The sequence below is a fragment of the Equus asinus genome, chromosome 19, assembly GCF_041296235.1.
Source record: "Equus asinus isolate D_3611 breed Donkey chromosome 19, EquAss-T2T_v2, whole genome shotgun sequence".
NCBI lineage: Eukaryota > Metazoa > Chordata > Mammalia > Perissodactyla > Equidae > Equus > Equus asinus.
The window spans coordinates 28,626,032-28,644,775 of record NC_091808.1 but is presented as its reverse complement, the minus strand read 5'-3'; the positions used below and the strand labels follow the sequence as shown (position 1 = coordinate 28,644,775).

The 18,744-nt window shown below is 41.1% G+C and overlaps 1 protein-coding gene across 2 annotated transcripts in view; it reads left to right on the top strand.

The window, feature by feature from the left end:
- The window catches only part of LOC139041065 (adhesion G protein-coupled receptor E2-like), a 33,739-nt gene extending 15,429 nt beyond the window's left edge, over positions 1-18,310 (top strand). The window contains exons 13-16 of one of the 2 annotated variants that reach the window (XM_070489830.1): positions 16,379-16,445; positions 16,705-16,796; positions 17,696-17,765; positions 17,950-18,310. In XM_070489830.1, coding sequence (XP_070345931.1) covers positions 16,379-16,445; positions 16,705-16,796; positions 17,696-17,765; positions 17,950-18,066 — 346 coding nt within the window. In that variant the 3' untranslated portion in view covers positions 18,067-18,310. Of the gene's footprint in view, positions 1-16,378; positions 16,446-16,704; positions 16,797-17,695; positions 17,865-17,949 lie in introns of both variants that reach the window. The other variant, XM_070489829.1, reaches the window with a different exon arrangement.
- The last annotated feature ends 434 nt before the right edge of the window (positions 18,311-18,744 follow it).

The following is an 18,744-nucleotide window of genomic DNA, read 5'->3' as shown; positions in this document are numbered from 1 at the left end:
TGCTGAAAATCAATTGACCATAGCTATTGGTTATTTAGGAGAATGTTTAATTTCTCCACATATGTGAAATTCAAATTTTCTTCTGTTGTAGATTTCTAATTTAATTCATTTCTGATTAGAAAAAAATAGTTTGTATGATTCCAATTTTTAAGATTTTACTGAGGCTTCATTTAACTCCTAACTTACGCTCTATCGTATCCTAGAGAATGTTCTTCATTCACTTGAGAAGAATGTGCCTTTTTCTGTTGTTGAGTGGAAAATTCTACAGTCTGTTAGATCTCATCGGTTACTGTGCTGTCCTAATATTCAATTTCTTTATTGATCTTATGCTTCGTTATTCATCCATTTTTGAAAGTGATGTGGTATTAGTTCCTAGGGCTGTGCTAACAAAATACTGTAAACTTGGTGGCTTAAAATAGGAGACACATATGCTCTCACAGTTGTGGACGCCAGAAGTCCAAAATCAAGGTGTTGGCAGGACTGCAATCCCTCTGAAGGCCCTAGGGGAGAATCCTTCCTTGCCTCTTCCAGCTTTGGTAGTTCCAGGCATTCCTCAGCTGGGGGCTGTATATCTCATATCGCTGCCTCTGTCTTCCAATGCCTCTGCGCATCAGTGTCTGAATATCCCTCTCTTTTCTCTTATAAGGACAATAGCTATTGGAATTAGGATCCATTCTAAATTGAGGTTGATCTCATATTGAGATCCTTAATTTAATTCCATCTGTGAAGACCCTATTTCCTAGTGAGGTCACCCTCACAGGTGCCAGGGGTTAAGACTTGGACACATATTTTGAGGGGACATGAACAAACCCACTGTGTGTGGAAGTCTTCAACTACTCTTGTTGAATTGTCTGTTTCTCCCTTCGATCTTGGGTTTTGCTTCATGTATTAGGGACTCTTGTTTGGTGCGTTTATGTTTATATTCATTGTCTTCCTGATGGTCTGACCCACTTATTGTTATAAAATATCCTGTTCGTCTTTAACAATTTTGTTTAAAGTCTATTTTGTCTAATGTCGATATATCCACCCTAGCTCTCATTTGGTTGCTCCTTCTATCCCTTAACTTTCAACTTATTTGTGTCTTTGAATCCAAAGTGTCTTCCAGTAGATACAAAAAAATGTTTTAATCCATATTACCTTTCTCTGACTTTTTATTGTAGTGTCTAATACATTTATCTATAACGTAGTTACTGATAAGGTAGGGTTTACATGCCATGTGATATTTCTTTCCTGTATATCTTATGTCTTTTTCTATTCTTCCATTCCTCATTTCTGTCTTCTCTTGTGTTAAGTAGACATTTCCTAGTGTACCTTTTCAATTCCCTTATTTCTTTTACTATATTTTTTGAGTTGCCTGAGGATTGCAATTGGCATCTAACTTCATTTCAGTATTATACAAAAACTTTCTTCCAGTTTTTCTCTATTCCCTTCCACCTCTTTCGTACTATTATTGTCATAAACCATTGACACATTTTATAAGTATTGCTTTGTGCAGTTGTCTTTTAAAACAGAAGAAAAGAGTTCCAAAGAAAAATATGTTTATAGTGCCTTTCATGATACCTATGTAGTTACATTTAGTGGCACTCTGTATTCCTTTATGTGGATCCCAGTTACTGTCTAGTGTCCTGTCCTGTCAGCCTGAAGGGCTCATTTAGTATTTCCTGTAGGACAGTTCTGCTAGGAAGAATTATCTATTTTTGTTTATCTTGAAATGACTTAATTTCTTTTCTTTTCAAGGAGAATTTAGCTGGATATGGAAGTCTTGGTTCACTATCTTTTTTTGACTCTTTGAAGATGTCACCCCACTGCCTTCTGACCGCCATGATGTCTGACAAGAAGTCATCTCTTGGTCTTATTGAGGATCTCCTGTACACGAAAAGTCAGTTTCTTCCTGCCACTCTCTAGATTGTATCTTTGACTCTTGTCAGTAGCTCTATGCCGTGTTTAGGCATGGCTCTCTTTCAGTTAATTCTACTTGGAGTTCATTGAGCTTCTTGGATGTGTAGATTAATACTTTTCTTCAAATTCAGGGAGTTTTCAGCCATTCATTCTTCAGGTATTTTTCTGCCCTTTTGCTTTATCTTTCTCTGGGATGTCAATTATGTGTATGTTGGTGCACTCAGTCCTGTGCCACAGGTCTCTGAGGTTCTTCATTTTTCTTCATTCTTTTTTCTCCCTCTCCCTGAGTCTGCATAATCTCTATTGATCTATATTCAAATTCATTAATTCTTCTTCTTCTTTTTTTTTGCTGAGAAAGATTTGCCATGAGCTAACATCTGTGCAAATCTTCCCCTATTTTGTATGTGAGTTGCCACCCTAGCATGGCCACAAGTGGTGTAGGTCAACACCTGATGATCAAACCTGGGCCACTGAAGTGGAGCATGCTGAAGTTAACCACTGCGCCACTGGGGCTGGCCCGTTGAAGTCTTTCTTTTGCCAGCTCCATTCAGTTGAGCCATTATGAATATTTTCTCATTTCAGTTATTGTACTTTGCAACTCTAGACTTCCCATTTTGTTCCATTCATAATTTCTATTCCTTTATTCATATTCTTTATTTGGTTAGACTGTCATACTTTCCTTCTATTTTCCAAATGTGCTTTATTTTAGTTTTTTAATATATTTATAATAACGCATTTAAAGACTTTGCATACTAAGATCAAAATCTATGCCTCTTCAGTGACATATTCTTCTGGCTGATTTTTTCCATGTGTGTGATGCATACTATTTTGTTTCTTCATATGTATCATACATTTTTGTTTAAAACTAGGTGTTTTAGATTATATATTGCAACGCTCCTGTTATCAGATTCCTCAAAGGTTTGTTGCTGTTTGTTTGTTTCTGAATTTCCTAAACAAATTCTGCATATTGATCATTCTCTAAAGAGTATGACCTCTGAGTTTTCTGCTAGCTTTTTAAAGTTCTTGTTTCTTTTTCTAATCCTGGGAGCCTACAGGGTCATACCTGGTTCAGGATAATTTAGTGGCCACTCAATGTCTGGTCAGAAGATTTCCTTAAATGCCTTGCCTACGTGCTCTGCACTCTTTTACAAAGGCATCTGTGGGACAAGGCGCACCTTCCACCTTCAGGGGCTTACATAACAGACTGAGCTTTCACTTCCTGATTGCACAAAGCCTCAAGGTCAGCCAGAGGTGAGAGGATGGTGTTTTCTTATTCCCAGTCTTTTCCTGAGCATGGGCACATCCTTGTGCATCCTGAGATTTCCAGGAATATTTCAGAGTTTTTCAAAATTCTCTATGGTCCTTTAGTTCTCCAGTATTGCCTTTTAAATTCCCCCAGACAAGTCCTTGTTGACCCTGCCTAAAATCACAGCCTTAGGCAGCTGGTGTGTGACAGCAGTTTGCTATTGGTTTGGAAATGCCCATGGAGTAGGCTTTTTTGTTCCCAACTGAGACGAACTATTGGTCACATCAAAGAGCCACCAAACTTGGAGAAGAAAATGTTCCCAGGGAGTCAAAGGGTCTGAAGAAATGCTGACTGTGCTCTAAGGATGATGATGATGCTGTTAACAGATCTCTGGATGTAGTCAGCTCCCTCTGTTTTCTGGAATGCTGTCAACTTTTGGCTGATGCACCACCAAGCTGGGGAGAGAAGGAATGGAAGAGGCTCTAAGTTGAAACTTCACAGACTCCTTCCTTTCCAGTCTTATTGAGGGTCAGCAGGTTCTCTTGGATAGGCTATTTTCAGTTTGTTCTGTGGCTTGGAGTAATTGCTAGAGTTTTGAAATGGTTGCTTTTAGCTGTTTTGCTTATATTCTTGTAGCGTTAGAAGGAGAGCAAGTTTACCAAGGTCCTCACTCCTTCATTCAAGAAGTCAGTCTCCCAGAACGTGCACTCTTAACCACAACATGCTGCTAAAACTTATGTTCACCTGCTCAGCTGAGCTCTTTCCAGGTGTCCTTCTCAGACACTTCAGTTCTTTCTTCATTACATTCTTCTCAGTATATAGTTCCTTGTCCTGAAGTGTCCTACCAACCTCTCCATTGTCCTGTAATGTCCCACTTCATTCTCCATTGTCCTGAAATGTCCCGCCTCAGTTTCCTTTGTCCTGAAATGTACCTCCTCACTCTCTATTATCCTGAAATGTCCCACCTCACTCTCCATTGTCCTGTAATGTCCCACTTCATTCTCCATTGTCCTGAAATGTCCCGCCTCAGTTTCCTTTGTCCTGAAATGTACCTCCTCACTCTCTATTATCCTGAAATGTCCCACCTCACTCTCCATTGTCCTGTAATGTCCCGCCTCACTCTCCATTATCCTGAAATGTCCCGCCTCAGTTTCCTTTGTCCTGAAATGTACCTCCTCACTCTCCATTGTCCTGAAATGTCCCACCTCACTCTCCATTGTCCTGAAATGTCCCACCTCACTCTCCATTGTCCTGAAATGTCCCACCTCACTCTCCATTGTCCTGAAATGTCCCGCCTCACTCTCCATTGTCCTGAAATGTCCCACCTCACTCTCCATTGTCCTGAAATGTCCCGCCTCACTCTCCATTTTCTTGAAATGTCCTGCCTCACTCTATACTTTGCATTAATGTTGATTCAAGAGTAGATTCTCTTACTGTCTGTTAGTAAAACCTTGAGCAATAGACATAAGCTCTCTATGCCTTGGAAACCAATCTGTGATCATAAGAGATCTTCTGTTTGCACTGTTGTTAAAATTAAATTGAGTTAACTCAATAATGAAAGACAAATTCAATATAAAATGGACTGACTTGAACTTGGACATTTCTTTAAAGGTATATAAAAGACCAATAAGTGCATGAAAAGATGCTCAACATATTAGTCATTAGCAAAATGAAAATTAAAAGCCACAAAATAAGATATCACTTCACCCTCATTAGTTTTAACACAAAATGAAAGAAAAAGACAGACAGTGGAAAGTGTTGCAAGGATGTGGAAAAATTAGAATCCTCACCCATTGCTGGCTGGTATATAAAATAGTGCAGCTGTTTTGCAAAACAGTTTGACCGTTTCTCAAAGTTCGAATGACCCAGCAATTCCTCTCCTCAGTATATTCCCCAAAGACATGACAACATGCTTCCACACAAAGCCTGGACATGAATGCTCATAGCAGCATCATTCAAAGTGGCCAAAAGTTGGAAATTAAATGTCCACTAACTGATGAATGGATAAACGAAGTGTGGCATAGCATACAGTGGAATATTATTTAGCCATTAATAAAGAATAAAAAATATTATTCACCCATGAAAATATGCTGCAACATGAATGAGCCTTGAAAACTGTATACTAAATGAAACAATCCAGTCATAAATGATCACATATCTTATGACTCCACTCATGTGAAATATCCAGAATAGGCAAACCATAGAGATAGAAAGTAGATGAGTGGTGCCCTGGGGCTAGGGTGGGGGTGGGGTGCCTGAGAGTCAGAATGAGGTGTGGCTGCTAATGTGAAGGAAGTTTCTTTTTTTCTATCAAAAGGATTTTGTTAATATAAAAATCACACATTTTTCTTTTTAATATATTTTTAGTACCAATGGTTGCATACCATACCCTTTTTCTGCACATTGGTTTTCTTCATTTAACAACATATCTTGAAGATTCTTCAGCTTCTGCCTTCCATTTTACAGATGCATAAGATTTTATTATATAAATTTTTCATAATTTCAATAGCTAGCCCTGTATTGATGGACACTTACTTTATTTTCAATCCTTTAGTTTTCTAAACAGGTAGCAATTGCTAGAGCGGCATTTGTAATTTTTTAAAAATTGTTTTATTGAGGTCATATTGGTGTATAATATTGTGTAATTTCAGGCGTACATTATTATATTTCAGTTTCTGTGTAGACTGCATCATACTCACCATCCACAGTCGAGTATTTATCCGTCACCGTACATATGCACCCCTTTACACTTTTCACCCTCCCCCATCCCCTTCCCTTCTGGAAACCACTAATCTGTTGTCTTTCCCCATGTGTTTGTTCATCTTCTATGTCTGAGTGAAATCAGGCGGTGCTTGTCTTTCTCTGTCTGGCTTATTTCACTTAACATAATACGCTCGATGTCCATTCATGTTGTTGCAAATGGGACGATTTCATATCTTTTTATGGCTAAATAGTATTCATATATATATGTGTACCACATCTTCTATATCCATTCATCAGTTGAAGGACACTTGGGTTGCTTCCACATCTTGGCTGTTGTGAATAATGCTGCAGTGAACATAGGGGTGCATAAGTCTCTTTGAATTGTTGGTTTCAAGTCTTTGGATAAATACCCAGTAGTTGGATAGCTGGATCGTATGGCATTTCTATTTTTAATTTTTTGAGAAGTCTCCATACTGTTTTCCATAGTGGCTGTACCAGTTTGCATTCCCACCAACAGTGCAGGAGGGTTCCGTTTTCTCCACATCCTCTCCAACATTTGTTAATTTTTTGTCTTGTTAATCATAGCCATTATGAACAGGTGTAAGGGGATATCTCATTATAGTTTTGATTTGCATATCCCAAATAATTACTGTTGTTGAGCATCTCTTCATGTGCCTCTTGGCTATCTGTATACCTTCTTTGGAAAAATGTGCGTTCATATCCTTTGCCCATTTTTTGATCGGGTTGTTTGTTTTTTTGTTGTTGTTGAGTTGCATGAGTTCTTTATATATTTTGGGAATTAACCCCTTGTTGGATATACGATTTGCGAATATTCTCTCCCAGTTGGTGGGTTGTCTTTTTGTTTTGTTCATGGTTTCCTTTGCCTTGTAGAGCCTTTGAGTCTGATGTAGTCCCATTTGTTTATTTTTTCTTTTGTTTCCTTTGCCTGATGAGAAAGAGTATTCAAAAAGATGCTGCTAAGACTTATGTCAAAGAGTGTACTGTCTATATTTTCTTCGAGGAGTTTATGGTTTCACATCTTACTTTCAAGTCTATAATCCATTTGGAGTTACTTTTTGTGTATGGCAAAAGATAATGGTCTACTTTCATTCTTTTTCATGTGGCTGCCCAGTTTTCCCAACACCATTTATTGAAGAGACTTTCCTTTCTGCATTGTGTATTCTTGGCTCCTTTGTTTCGTCTCTTATATTCTGTTTGCTTTATATTTCCATTTCCACTGTTTTTGTCTTTCAGTGTTTTGAATATATCATTTCACTCTGTCCTAGCCTGTAAGGTTTCTGCTGAGAAAACTGCTGAAAGCCTGGTGGAGGTTCTTTTGTATGTGGTTTTCTCTCTTGCTTCCCTTCATATTCTTTCTTTGTTGCTCACTCCTGACACTTTTAATAATATATACTTTTGAGAGGATCTTTTCGCATTGAGGTATTAGGAGTTCTGTTTGCTTCATATGTTCTATTCCTATTGCTTCATACGTCCAGTTCTATTTGTTTTGTATGTCCAGTTCTTTCCCAAGGTTTGCAAAATTTGCTAGTATTATTTCTTTGAATAAGCTTTCTGCTCCTTTCTACCTCTCTTCTCCTTCTGGGATACCTATTATCCTTATGTTACTTTTCCTAATTGAATCAGATATTTCTCATAGAATTTCTTCATTTTTTAAAAAAAAAATCTTAGTTCTCTCTCTTCCTCCATCTGAATCAATTCTGGTTTTCTGTTTTTGAGCTCACTAATTCTGTCTTCCATATGGTCTGCTCTATTTTTAATGCTTTCTACTTTATTTTTCATCTCATGAACTGTATTCTTCATCTCCAGAATTTCTCTTTGTTTTTTTTAAAAAGAGTTTCAATCTCTTTGGTGTAGTACTCCTCCTGTTCATTAATTTTATTTCTGAGCTCACTGAACTCTCTTTCTGAGTTTTCTTGTAACTCATTGAGTTTCTTCATGACAGCTATTTTGAATTCTATCTCAGTTAGAATTGTAATCTTCTGTGACTTCAAGTTTGGTTTCTGGAGAGCTATCATTCTCCTTGTGTTCTGCCGTGTTACTGTACTTCAAGATGCTTGATGATTTGATCCTCTACTGGTACATTTTTCGTAGTAAACACCTTTCTTATTTGGGTATGGCTTTGGTTACTTTGGTTCTGAGCTGGTTCTGGTGGTATTTGAGCCTGCACTTTCCACACTCCACTGCCTCTGCCAGGGGCATTGTCTGTCTCTTCCTTGTGCCACTTGTGCTTCTGAGGTGGCCGGTGCTTTGCTGCTTGTGATGTCACTGCCGTCTCAGGTGCTGCCATCGGGATCACCAGTCTGCCAGCACTTCTGCTGCTTTCGGGGTCACCTGGGCCTCATGTTCCCCCACGGGCTCTCCAGGGGCTTGGATGCTGCTGCCCTGTGCACCTCCTATGCTGCTGCTTGTGGCTTGTCTGAGGTGTCCCGGGTTCACCAGTGTCACTGTCAGTGCTGGTGCCCTGGGGACCTGAGGACTTTTATTGCAGCCCCTTACCCCTTCTGTGTGTGCCACCACTGGGTCTGGGTCACTGGTTCTGCTGTGGTTCCTGCAGCCTATGGTCACAGGTTCCACTTGCCACTGCTGCAGGGCAGGTGGGGTAGTGCAGGGGCTATGCAGAGAAAGCTTGTTGCTGCTGATCACTCGTGCACCCTTTGGTTTCTGGCACTTGCTGGTGTGTTTTGAAAACTCAGGTCAGGGCAACCTTCCCCAGGCAGGAAAATCTGAATTTCGTATAATGTCCCCACCACTGGAAGGACTGGGCCACTGCTGGGGGAGGAAAAGGGGGCTGGTTCACTGGCCCCCCTCTGTGTCGTGATTCTCAGGGCCTGTGTGTGACCTGCTAGTTCTAGGGGGGAGGGATGGGGATAAGGCATGCCTGTTGTTTCTGCTCCTCCAGTGTCTGCTCACAACCACGTGTACCAGATCTGCGGGGGAGGGTCAGGGACCAAGCCACACCTGGTGCTTCATCTCCCGCAGTCTCTGTTTGCAGGCACAAATGGTGGATCCACGGGGGGATGGGCGATGACCACCCTGCACCTGTTGTTTCTGCCCCACAGCGTGTGCTCATCGGCACATGCACAGGTGTGAGGACCCCTGCCCTGGATTGCTGCTGTGAGGGGAGGGAGAAGGGGCTGCTCCCTTAGTTCCTCTGCCTCCTTTGGGTCCAGTCCACCCACCTTCAGATGTATAGATCGTGGATCTCTCAGGCATCCTGTAACACTGTGTACGGAGTCTCTGTCCATCAACGGATTTCCAGTGGGTTGTAATTTAGAGGGGAGACAAAGGGAATAACTCACTCCATCATGATGCTGACATCACTCTGAAGTTTCTTTCTGAGGAGCTGAAAATTTCCTACAGTTACATTGTGGTGATGGTTGCACAGCTGTGAATATACTGACGGTCACTGAAATGCACAGTTTAAATCCGTGAATGTTATGGGTGTGAAATATGTCTCAATAAAGCCAGAAAAATGATTTTAGACTCAGTGGGTGGGTTTTTCAGCAGGTGAAGGATAAATAAATTGAATAGTGCAGGAAAACCCTCTCAAACCACATTAGGTTCATGAGACTCTTGAAAACTTGAGTCCCGTGAACCTAAAGAAATTACAGGCCCCTGCCTCAACACTGTTTCTCTCAGTGACATCCACTCATTGTTCATATCTCAACTAACCTGTAATTTCCGGTGGGAATCTTCACTAACCATCCTAATCTCTCAGGCCCAAAACTAAGTGGGACAACTATGATACATTCTCATCGCCCCACATTTTTGTTTATTGTCACACAGTGTGTCTGACTGTGTACCTCCTACTGATGTGAGATTTCAGGGGCTTAAGACGATATTTACCTTCCTTTTTTTTAAAATAGAGATTCATATTAGTTTACATCAATGTGAGATTTCAGTTGCACATTATTTCTTGTCTGTCACCACATAAGTGCTCCCCTTCACCCCCTGTGCCCACCCCCACCCCCTGGTAACCACTGGACTGTTGTCTTTGTCCACGTATTTGTTTATATTCCACGTATGAGTGAACTCATCTGGTGTTTGTCTTTCTCTCTCAGGCTTATTTTGCTTAGCATAATTCCCTCCAGGTCCATTCATGTCGTTGAAAATGGGATGATTTCATCTTTTTTTATTGCTGAGTAGTATTCCATTGTATATATACCACATTTTCTTTATCCAATCATTGATCGATGGGCACTTGGGTTGCTTCCATGTGTTGGCTGTTGTGAATAGTGCTGCAATGAACATAGAGGTGCTTATGTAACTTTGGATTGTTCATTTCAAATTATCTGGGTAGATAGCCAGCAGTGGGATAGCTGGGTCACATGGTAGTTCTTTTTAGTTTTTTGAGGAATCTCCATACTGTTTTCCATAATGGCTGCACCAGTTTGCATTCCCACCAGCGGTGTGTGAGGCTTCCCTTTTCTCCACATCCTCTCCAACATTGTTGTTTTTTGTCTTGGTGATTACAGCCACTCTGACGGGTGTGAGGTGATATCTCAGTGTAGTTTTGATTTTCATTTCCCTGATGATTAGTGAATTTGAGCGTCTTTTCATGTGTCTGTTGGCCATCTGTATGTCTTCCTTTTAAAAATGTCCTCTGCCCATTTTTTGATCGGGTTGTTTGCTTTTTTGTTGTTGAGTTGTGTGAGTTCTTTATATACTTTGGATATCAACCCCTTGTTTGATAAATGATTTGCAAATATTTTCTCCGAGTTGCTGGGTTGTCTTTCCATTTTGTTGATGGTTTCATTTGCTTTGCAGAAACTTTTTAGTCTGATGTAGTCGCATTTGTTAAATTTTTCTTTTGCTTCCCTTACCCAATTAGACATGTATTCAAAAAGATGTGGCTAAGACCAATGTCAAAGAGTGTACTGCCTATATGATCTTTTAGGATTATTATGCTTTCAGTTCTTACATTCAAATCCTTAATCCATTTAGAGTTAATTTTTGTCTATAGTGCAAGACAATGGTCTACTTTCAGTCTTTTGCATGTAGCTGTCCAGTTTTAACAACGCCATTTATTGAAGAGACTTTCCCTTCTCCATTGTATGTTCTTGGCTCTTTTGTCAAAGATTAACTTTCCATTAATGTGTGGTTTTATTTCTGAGCTTTCAATTCTGATGCATTGATCTGTTTGTCTGTTTTTGTGCCAGTACCATGCTGTTTTGATTACTGTAGCTTTGGAGTATGTTTTGAAGTCAGGGATTGTGATGCCTCCAGCTTTTTTCTTTTTGCTCAGGATTGCTTTGGCTACTCATGGTCTTTTGTTGTTCCATATAAATTTTAGGAGTCTTTGATCTATTTCTGTGAAAAATGTTGTTGGAGCTGTGATAGGGATTGCATTGAATCTGTAGATTGCTTTAGGTAGTGTGGACATTTTGACTGTTTATTCTTCAGACCCATGAACATGGAATATCTTTCCATTTCTCTATGTCTTCAATTTCTTTCAATAATGTCTTATAGTTTTCAGTGTACAGGTCTTTCACCTCTTTGGTTAAGTTTATCCCTAGATATTTTATTTTTTGTTGTTGTTGTGATTGTAAATAAGATTGTTTCCTTGATTTCTTTTTCTGGTAGTTCATTGTTAGTGTATAGGAATGCAACTGATTTTTCAAAATTGATTTTGTACCCTAACTTTGCTGTAGTTATTGATTATTTCCAATAGTTTTCTGGTGGATTCTTTATAGAGTTTTCTATATATAGAATCGTATCACCTGCCATTAGCAAAAGTTTCACTTCTTCCTTTCCAATTTGGATTCTTTTTACTTCTTTTTCTTGCCTAACTGCTCTGGCCAATACCTCCCGTACTATGTTGAAATAGGAGTGGCGAGAGTAGTCCCCAAGACACCCCTGTCTTGTTCCTGTTCTCAGAGGGATGGCTTTCAGTTTTTCGCCATTAAGTATGAGTTGGCTGTGGGTTTGTCGTATATGGCCTTTATTGTGTTGAGGTACTTTCCTTCTATACCTTCTCTCTTGGGAGTTTTTAAAATCATAAATGGCTGTTGGATCTTGTCAAATGCTCTCTGCATCTACTGAGAGGATCATGGGATTTTTATTCCTCACTTTGTTGATGTGGTGTATCACATCGATTGATCTGCAGATGTTGAACCATCCCTGAGTCCCTGTAATGAATCCCACTTGATCATGGTGTACGATTCTTGTGATTTATTGCTGTATTCGGTTTGCCAATATTTTGTGGAGGATTCTTGCGTCTAAGTTCATAGTGACATTGGCCTGTAGTTCTTCTTCTTGTCCTTGTCTGGTTTTTGTATCAGGACAAGGCTGACTTCATAGAGTGCGTTAGTCAGTGTTCCACATTCTTCAGTTTTTACGAATAGTTTGAGAAGGATAGGCACTAAATCTTTGAGTGGTTGGTAGAAGTCTCCAGAGAAACCATTTTGGTCCTGGACTTTTGTTTTTTGGCTGGTTTTTGATTACGATTTCAATCTCTGTATTTGTGATTGGTCTGTTCAGATTCTCTGTTTCTTCTTGATTTAGTTTTGGGAGGGTGTATAAGTCTAGGAATTCATCCATTTCTTCTAGGTTATCGAATTTGTGGGCATATAGTTTTTTCATAGTATTCTCTTATAATCCTTTGTATTTCTGCAGTATCTATTATAATTTCTCTTCTTTCATTTCTAATTTTATTTATTTGAGCCTTCTCTCTTTTTTGTCTTGGTGAGTCTGGCTAAGTGTTTGTCAATTTTGTTTATCTTCTCAAAGAACCAGCTCTTAGTTTCATTAATCCTTTCTACTGTTTTTTTAAGTCTCTATTTCATTTATTTGTGGTCCGATTTTTATTATTCCCCTCCTTCTGCTGACTTTGGGCTTTGTCTGTCCTTCTTTTTCTAGCTCTGCTAGGTGTACTTCAAGATTACTTATTTGAGATTTTTCTTGCTGGTTGAGGTGAACCTGCATTGCTATGAATGTCCCTCTTAGGACCTCTTTTGCTGCATTCCATAAGAGTTGGTATGTTATATTTTCATTTTCATTTGTCTCCAGGTATTTTTTAATTTCCCCTTTGATTTCCTCAATGATCCAGTGGTTGTTCGGTAGCGTGTTGTTTAGTCTCCACATATATTTCTGACTTTCCCAGTTTTGTTCTTGTGGTTCTAGCATTGTGGTCAGAAAAGATGGTTGGGATGATTTCAATCTTCTTAAATTTATTGAGGCTTGCCTTGGTTCCCAATATATGGTCTATCTTTGAGAATGACCCATGTGCACTTGAGAAGAATGTATAGTCTGCTGTTTTCAGATGGAATGCTCTCTATATATCTATTAAGTCCATCTGATCAAGTGTTTTATTTAAATCTACTATTCCCTTGATATTTTGTCTGGATGATCTGTCCATTGGTGCGAGTGAGGTGTTGAGGTCCCCTACAACTATCATATTGCTGTTAATTTCTTCCTTTATGTCTGTTAATAATTGCTTTACGTACTTTGGGGCCCCTATGTTACGTGCATATATATTAATAAGTGTTACATCCTCTTGGTGGAATGTCCCTTTTATCATTATATACTGCCCCTCTTTGTCTATGCTTGTGTTTTTTAACTTGAAGTCTGCTTTGTTTGATAAAAGTATGGCAACACCTGCTTTCTTTTGTTGGCCGTTAGCTTGGAGTATTTTCCTCCATCGCTTCCTTCAAAGCCTGTGTTTGTGTTTGGAGCTGAGTTGCATTTCCTGGAGGCAGCATATTGTTGGGTCTTGTCTTTTAATCCATCCAGCTACTCTGTGTCTTTTGATTGGAGAGATCAATCCATTTACGTTTAGAGTGATTATTGATATATGAGGGCTTAAGGCTGCCATTTTATCTCTTGTTTTCTGGTTGTTCTATGTTTCCACTGTTTCTCTTCCTTTGTATTTCTGACTGCCATTTCATTATATTGGTTTTCTGAGGGATATTTCTCACTTTTTGTGAATTGTGGCTCTGCTTTGATTTTTTGGTTGGTGGTTACCGTGAGGGTTGTAGGAAAGATGTTGGATATGTGATAGACCATTTCCTCATAGCCTCTTATCTCCATTAACCTAAGCAGGTTCCTTCCCTTTCCTCTCCCCTTCTGAGTAACTGCTGTTAAAAATTTTTCTGTTTTTAATTTTGTGAGTTTGTGGCTAAGTTGAAGTGTTTACCATTACTTTTTATGCTTTCTTTCCCTTTCTCTTATAAGTTATAATTGAGTCTTTGGTTCTCTGTCCTGGTAGAGGGCACACGTTTCTTATCATGTCTGTGTATTTGTATCCTTGCTCAGAGCCTTGTAGACCTTTGTCTTTCTGTTGCCAGTGTGAGGGCATCTTTGCTTATTTCTTGTAGGGGGAGGTCTAGCGGTGATGAACTCCCTCAGCTTTTTTTTATCTGGGAAAGATTATTTCTCCATCATATCTGAAGGAAAGCTTTCCTGGCTAGAGTATTCTTGGCTGAAAGTGTTTGTCTTTCAGTATTTTGAATGTATCATTCCATTCTCTCCTAGCCTGTAGGGTTTCTGCTGAGAAGTGCACTGAAAGCCTGATAGGATTTCCTTTGTAGGTTATTTCCTTCTGCCTTGCTGCTCCTAGTATTTTTCTTATCACAGACTTTTGCCATTTTTACAATTATATGCCTTTGAGAAGTTATTTTAGTGCTGATGAAGTTGGGCATTTGATTAGCTTCATTTATCTGTAAATCTGAAGCCATCTCCAGCTTTGGTAAGTTCTCAGCAATTATTTCTTTGAACAAGCTCTCTGCTCCTTTCTCCCCCACTTCTCCCTCTGGAATACCTATAATCCTTATGTTGCTTTTCCTAATTGAGTTGGATATTTCTCAAAGGATTCCTTCATTTTTTAAAAATCTTAGTTCTATCTCCTCCTCCACCTGTAGAATTTCCACATTTTTACCCTCAAGAAGACTAATTCTTTCCTCCATAAGATTAGTTCTATTTATTAAAGATTCTAGATTATTTTTTCATTTCATCAATTGTGTTTTTCAATCCAGAATTTCTGCTTGATTTTTTTATAGTTTCAATCTCTTTGGTGAAGAGATTCATTTTATTGCTGAGCTCCTTGAATTGTCTTTCTGTGTTTTCTTGGAAGTCACTGAGTTTCCTTATGATGGCTATTTTGAATTCTCTGTCATTTAGGTTGTATATTTCTGTGCCTTCAGTGTCAGTTTCTAGAGAATTGTCATTTTCCTTCTGGTCTGAATTGTTGCTGCAGTTTCTCATGGTGTTTGATGAACTAATCTTTTGTTGGGGCATTTGTGGTATTCTTAGGGCACAGATTCCCCCTGTTACTACTGGGGGGGGATGGGAGCAGGAGCAGTTTTCCTGGCCCCACCTCATCTGCTGGGAGCTGTGGCTGTATTATGGGTGCTTACCCCAGCCTGGGGTGTGTTCAGGCATTTGTGTGGACTCTCCTTGTCAGGCAAGGCTTCCTCGCTGGGCTAGGTCCACTCTGGTGCCTCAGGGGCCCTCTGAGCTCCCCCTCCCTGCCTGAAAGTGGTCACCAGCGGGCTCAAAGCTACGGTGCCTATTTTCACAGCATCCTGGGGCCTGTTCCTCCTTTGGGAGCTCAGCAGCACTAGGAGCACTTATATACGGGCCTGGGGAGCATTTGCCCCAGCAGGTGGATCTTCTGAAGACTTTGTTTATGGTCTGCAGTCTGAGGGGCCACTGTGCTTGGCGCTTGGGGCTTCCCTGCTGGGACCCGAGCTATGACTGCTCCTTGACAGCACTGGGGCATAGCAGGCTCTCCCTGTCCACCAGGAAAGTGAACCTGAGTGGGCCCAGCTGCGTGCCTATTCCCACAGCTTCCCAGGACCCGTTCCCTGTTTGGGGACTCAGCAGCACTATGAGTGCTCACATACACGCTTGGGAGCCTTTTGCCCCAGCACGTAGATCTGCTGAGGCCTCTGTTTACAGTCCACAGCCTCGGTTCACTAGGCTGCTGTGCTTGGAGGGCGGGACATACTCACTGGGACCCGAGCTATGGCTGCTCCTTGGTGGCACAGGGGCAGCAGTGGGCTCCCCCTCACTGCTGGGAGAGTGACCACAAGCACAAGCTAAGGGTTACCACCACCTCTTCTTACAGATGTCCTGGTGTGTGCTCCCACTTTCTGGGCACTTGCACCAGGTTAGCAAGTGTTGGTGTGCATGACAGGGCTACTGGGAGAGAGAAGGGTGTGCTCATCTATCTCTGCTACTTCCCAGGAGGCCAGTCCATCCACCCTCAGATGTATAGCTGCCTGTGTTCTCAGGCATCCTGTTGTGCTGTGTGGGCTTCCTCTGTTGCTCAGGGAATGTCCATTTAGTTGTAGTTCAAAGGGGGAGAGATGAAGGGAACAGCTCACTCCCCCATGTTGCTTGTAAGTCCAATGTTTACTTTCTTCACTGCTGTATCTTCAGAGCCCAACCACACAGCCTATCACAGACAAGATACTCAATATTTGTTGAAGAATGAATAGATGAGCGAATTTATATACTTTTTCAATATCCCTAAGGACCAGTGCAATTTTTATTCTCTCTCTTGCTCAGCTGCTGGCTCCGCTCAGAAAGTGGATTTATATGGGGCTTCCTTGGACCAGTCTGTGCCATCTGCTCTGTGAGTGATGACTTCAGAACATCCTTAATGCTCAGCTGGGGGTCATTAGAAGGGCAGAATTATAAGGGGGTGGATGAGCTGGAATATCCTTGGGTTGTCATGGATTTGGTTTGGTTTTCTAAGACTGCTCCAAAAACTACAAACTCTAGCACTGTTACTAAATGTGGGAACTACTTAAGGGTGGAATTGATGTTGGACAGGCTAGGATACAGAAACAGAATGGAATTTTAATCAATAATCCTTCTGTGGTTTCCTGAAGGTCAACTTAGCTTTCTTTCTGATGACTCTCTGGATGTTGAAAAGCAGACTGTCTTCCCTCAACAGTGATGTGTCCACCCTGCAGGACACAAGGTAAGCTGGAGGGGAGGGTGACAGCCCACAGCCGCGTGTGGTCCCAAGAGCGAAGCCATGTCCCTTAGCAGCCCCTGCTGCCCCCTCTCAGGGTCTTCTGAGAACCCAGAGTAATCAGACCCAGCTATGCTTCTGTGGCAGCCAGCTCAGACTCAGGGGTGTGTGGCTGACACCACAGCCAAAATGTTCCATCCATCTCTAGTCCCAGATTGTTACTCCCTCAGCAGCAGGAAGAATTGACATTGGTTGATAAGCATTCTTTGGACTTTTATCAGCAGTCCCATGACAAAAGTGCAAAGAAGATTGATGTTCCCATGAAGCACTTAGAAAACTCTGTGTCTGCTCCCACACCAGTCTACATTTTCACACAACACCATCAGTTCAGATTACTTCTCACCCCTCGTCCATTCCTCTCTCTGGAAAAAAATCCTAGTCAACATCAAATCTAGGAGGTTGGGCAGCCCTTTGCTCCAGGAACCCTTGTGGAAATTTAACAATGTTTCTTCTATATTCCTATCATCATCATTTCCAAATGGAAATGGAATCTTATGTGTGTTATTTTTTATGCTCAGGCCCCAGCACAGAGCCTGATGCACAGTACCTCCTCAGTAGTGTTGGCTGAGTGAAAATAGGGATCCCTGTGGAGCGTCATAAAATTTTTGAAGCTTACATTTGAAGTATCGCTATCCTCCTCAATCTAAATCAAACTGCCCTCCTGTACCTGAGTGCCATTTCCGTTATGGGGAATCATCAATGGCAAAGATCAAAGATGATCACAGCGCAGCCTGAGAACTCATCACCAGCAGAGGAAGGCAGGAGCATCCATGGGGTGGAGATGTGAATGGCATTGGTGTTGTTGCTCTGGGTGCCTCAGGAGCCTCCTTTCTTATCCTCCACAGGATGCTGACTTTTAAAGCTACAGCTCAGCTCTTCATCTTGGGATGCACGTGGTGTCTGGGAATCCTGCAGGTGGGTCCAGCTGCCCGTGTCATGGCCTACCTCTTCACCATCATCAACAGCCTGCAGGGCGTCTTCATCTTCCTGGTGTACTGCCTCCTCAGGCAGCAGGTACCACTATCCAGCTGCCACCCAGGACTCTTCCCATCCTCACCCCTCTCAGTGAGCTGATCCAGAGTATGCTTTTCCTCTGCAGGTTCGGGAACAATACGGGAAATGGTTCAAAAGGGTCAGGAAACCCAAAGCTGAGTCTGAGACTTTCACGCTTTCCAGCAGAGCCATGTCTGATGCCTCCAAACCCATCACGGTATGATCATGCATTGCTCCCAGAATACTTCCCCAACTGATCTGCTTGAGCAGCACGTGCCTATCACACTGGACAACCTGGGTGAACAGCAGATGATGCCTTAGGCTGGCTCACGCTTGACTTACTCCTGGACTCGTTAACCATTAGCAGTGGTCTCAGTTTAAAAGTTTATTTTAATAAATGTATTTTGCTTAGGGAACTGTGTTCATCTTGACCTTTACACATCAGCGCTCTTACTGAACACCTGCTATGTGCTGTGCTTGGTTAACTAGATAAGCAAAAAATCAATGATCCAAAGTGGTGATGCATGTTCTACTCAGAGCCACATTGTTCTGTCCTTCTTCTCTGCACACCTTCTATCTCACAGTCACTCAGCAGCACTCACACAAAGGGGGAAATGGAAGGAAATGATGCACATATTTATGAATTAAACAGACATAAGGGTTAGCTGGCATTTTAGACTTTCTTAAAAAGACTTCCTCATATTTTCAACAGCTTCTACACTATGCAAAACCTTGAAGGAAAAGCATTAATGACGTGGGATAATTCATGGCACAGATTGCAAAGAAGCAACACAGTGGTTTAAACTTACAAAGTCCTTTTACCTATGTTTTCTTAACTCTTCCATCTTCTATGAAATCCCTTGAGTCGTCCTTACCATTTAAAGGAGTCTAGGGTTCTGCC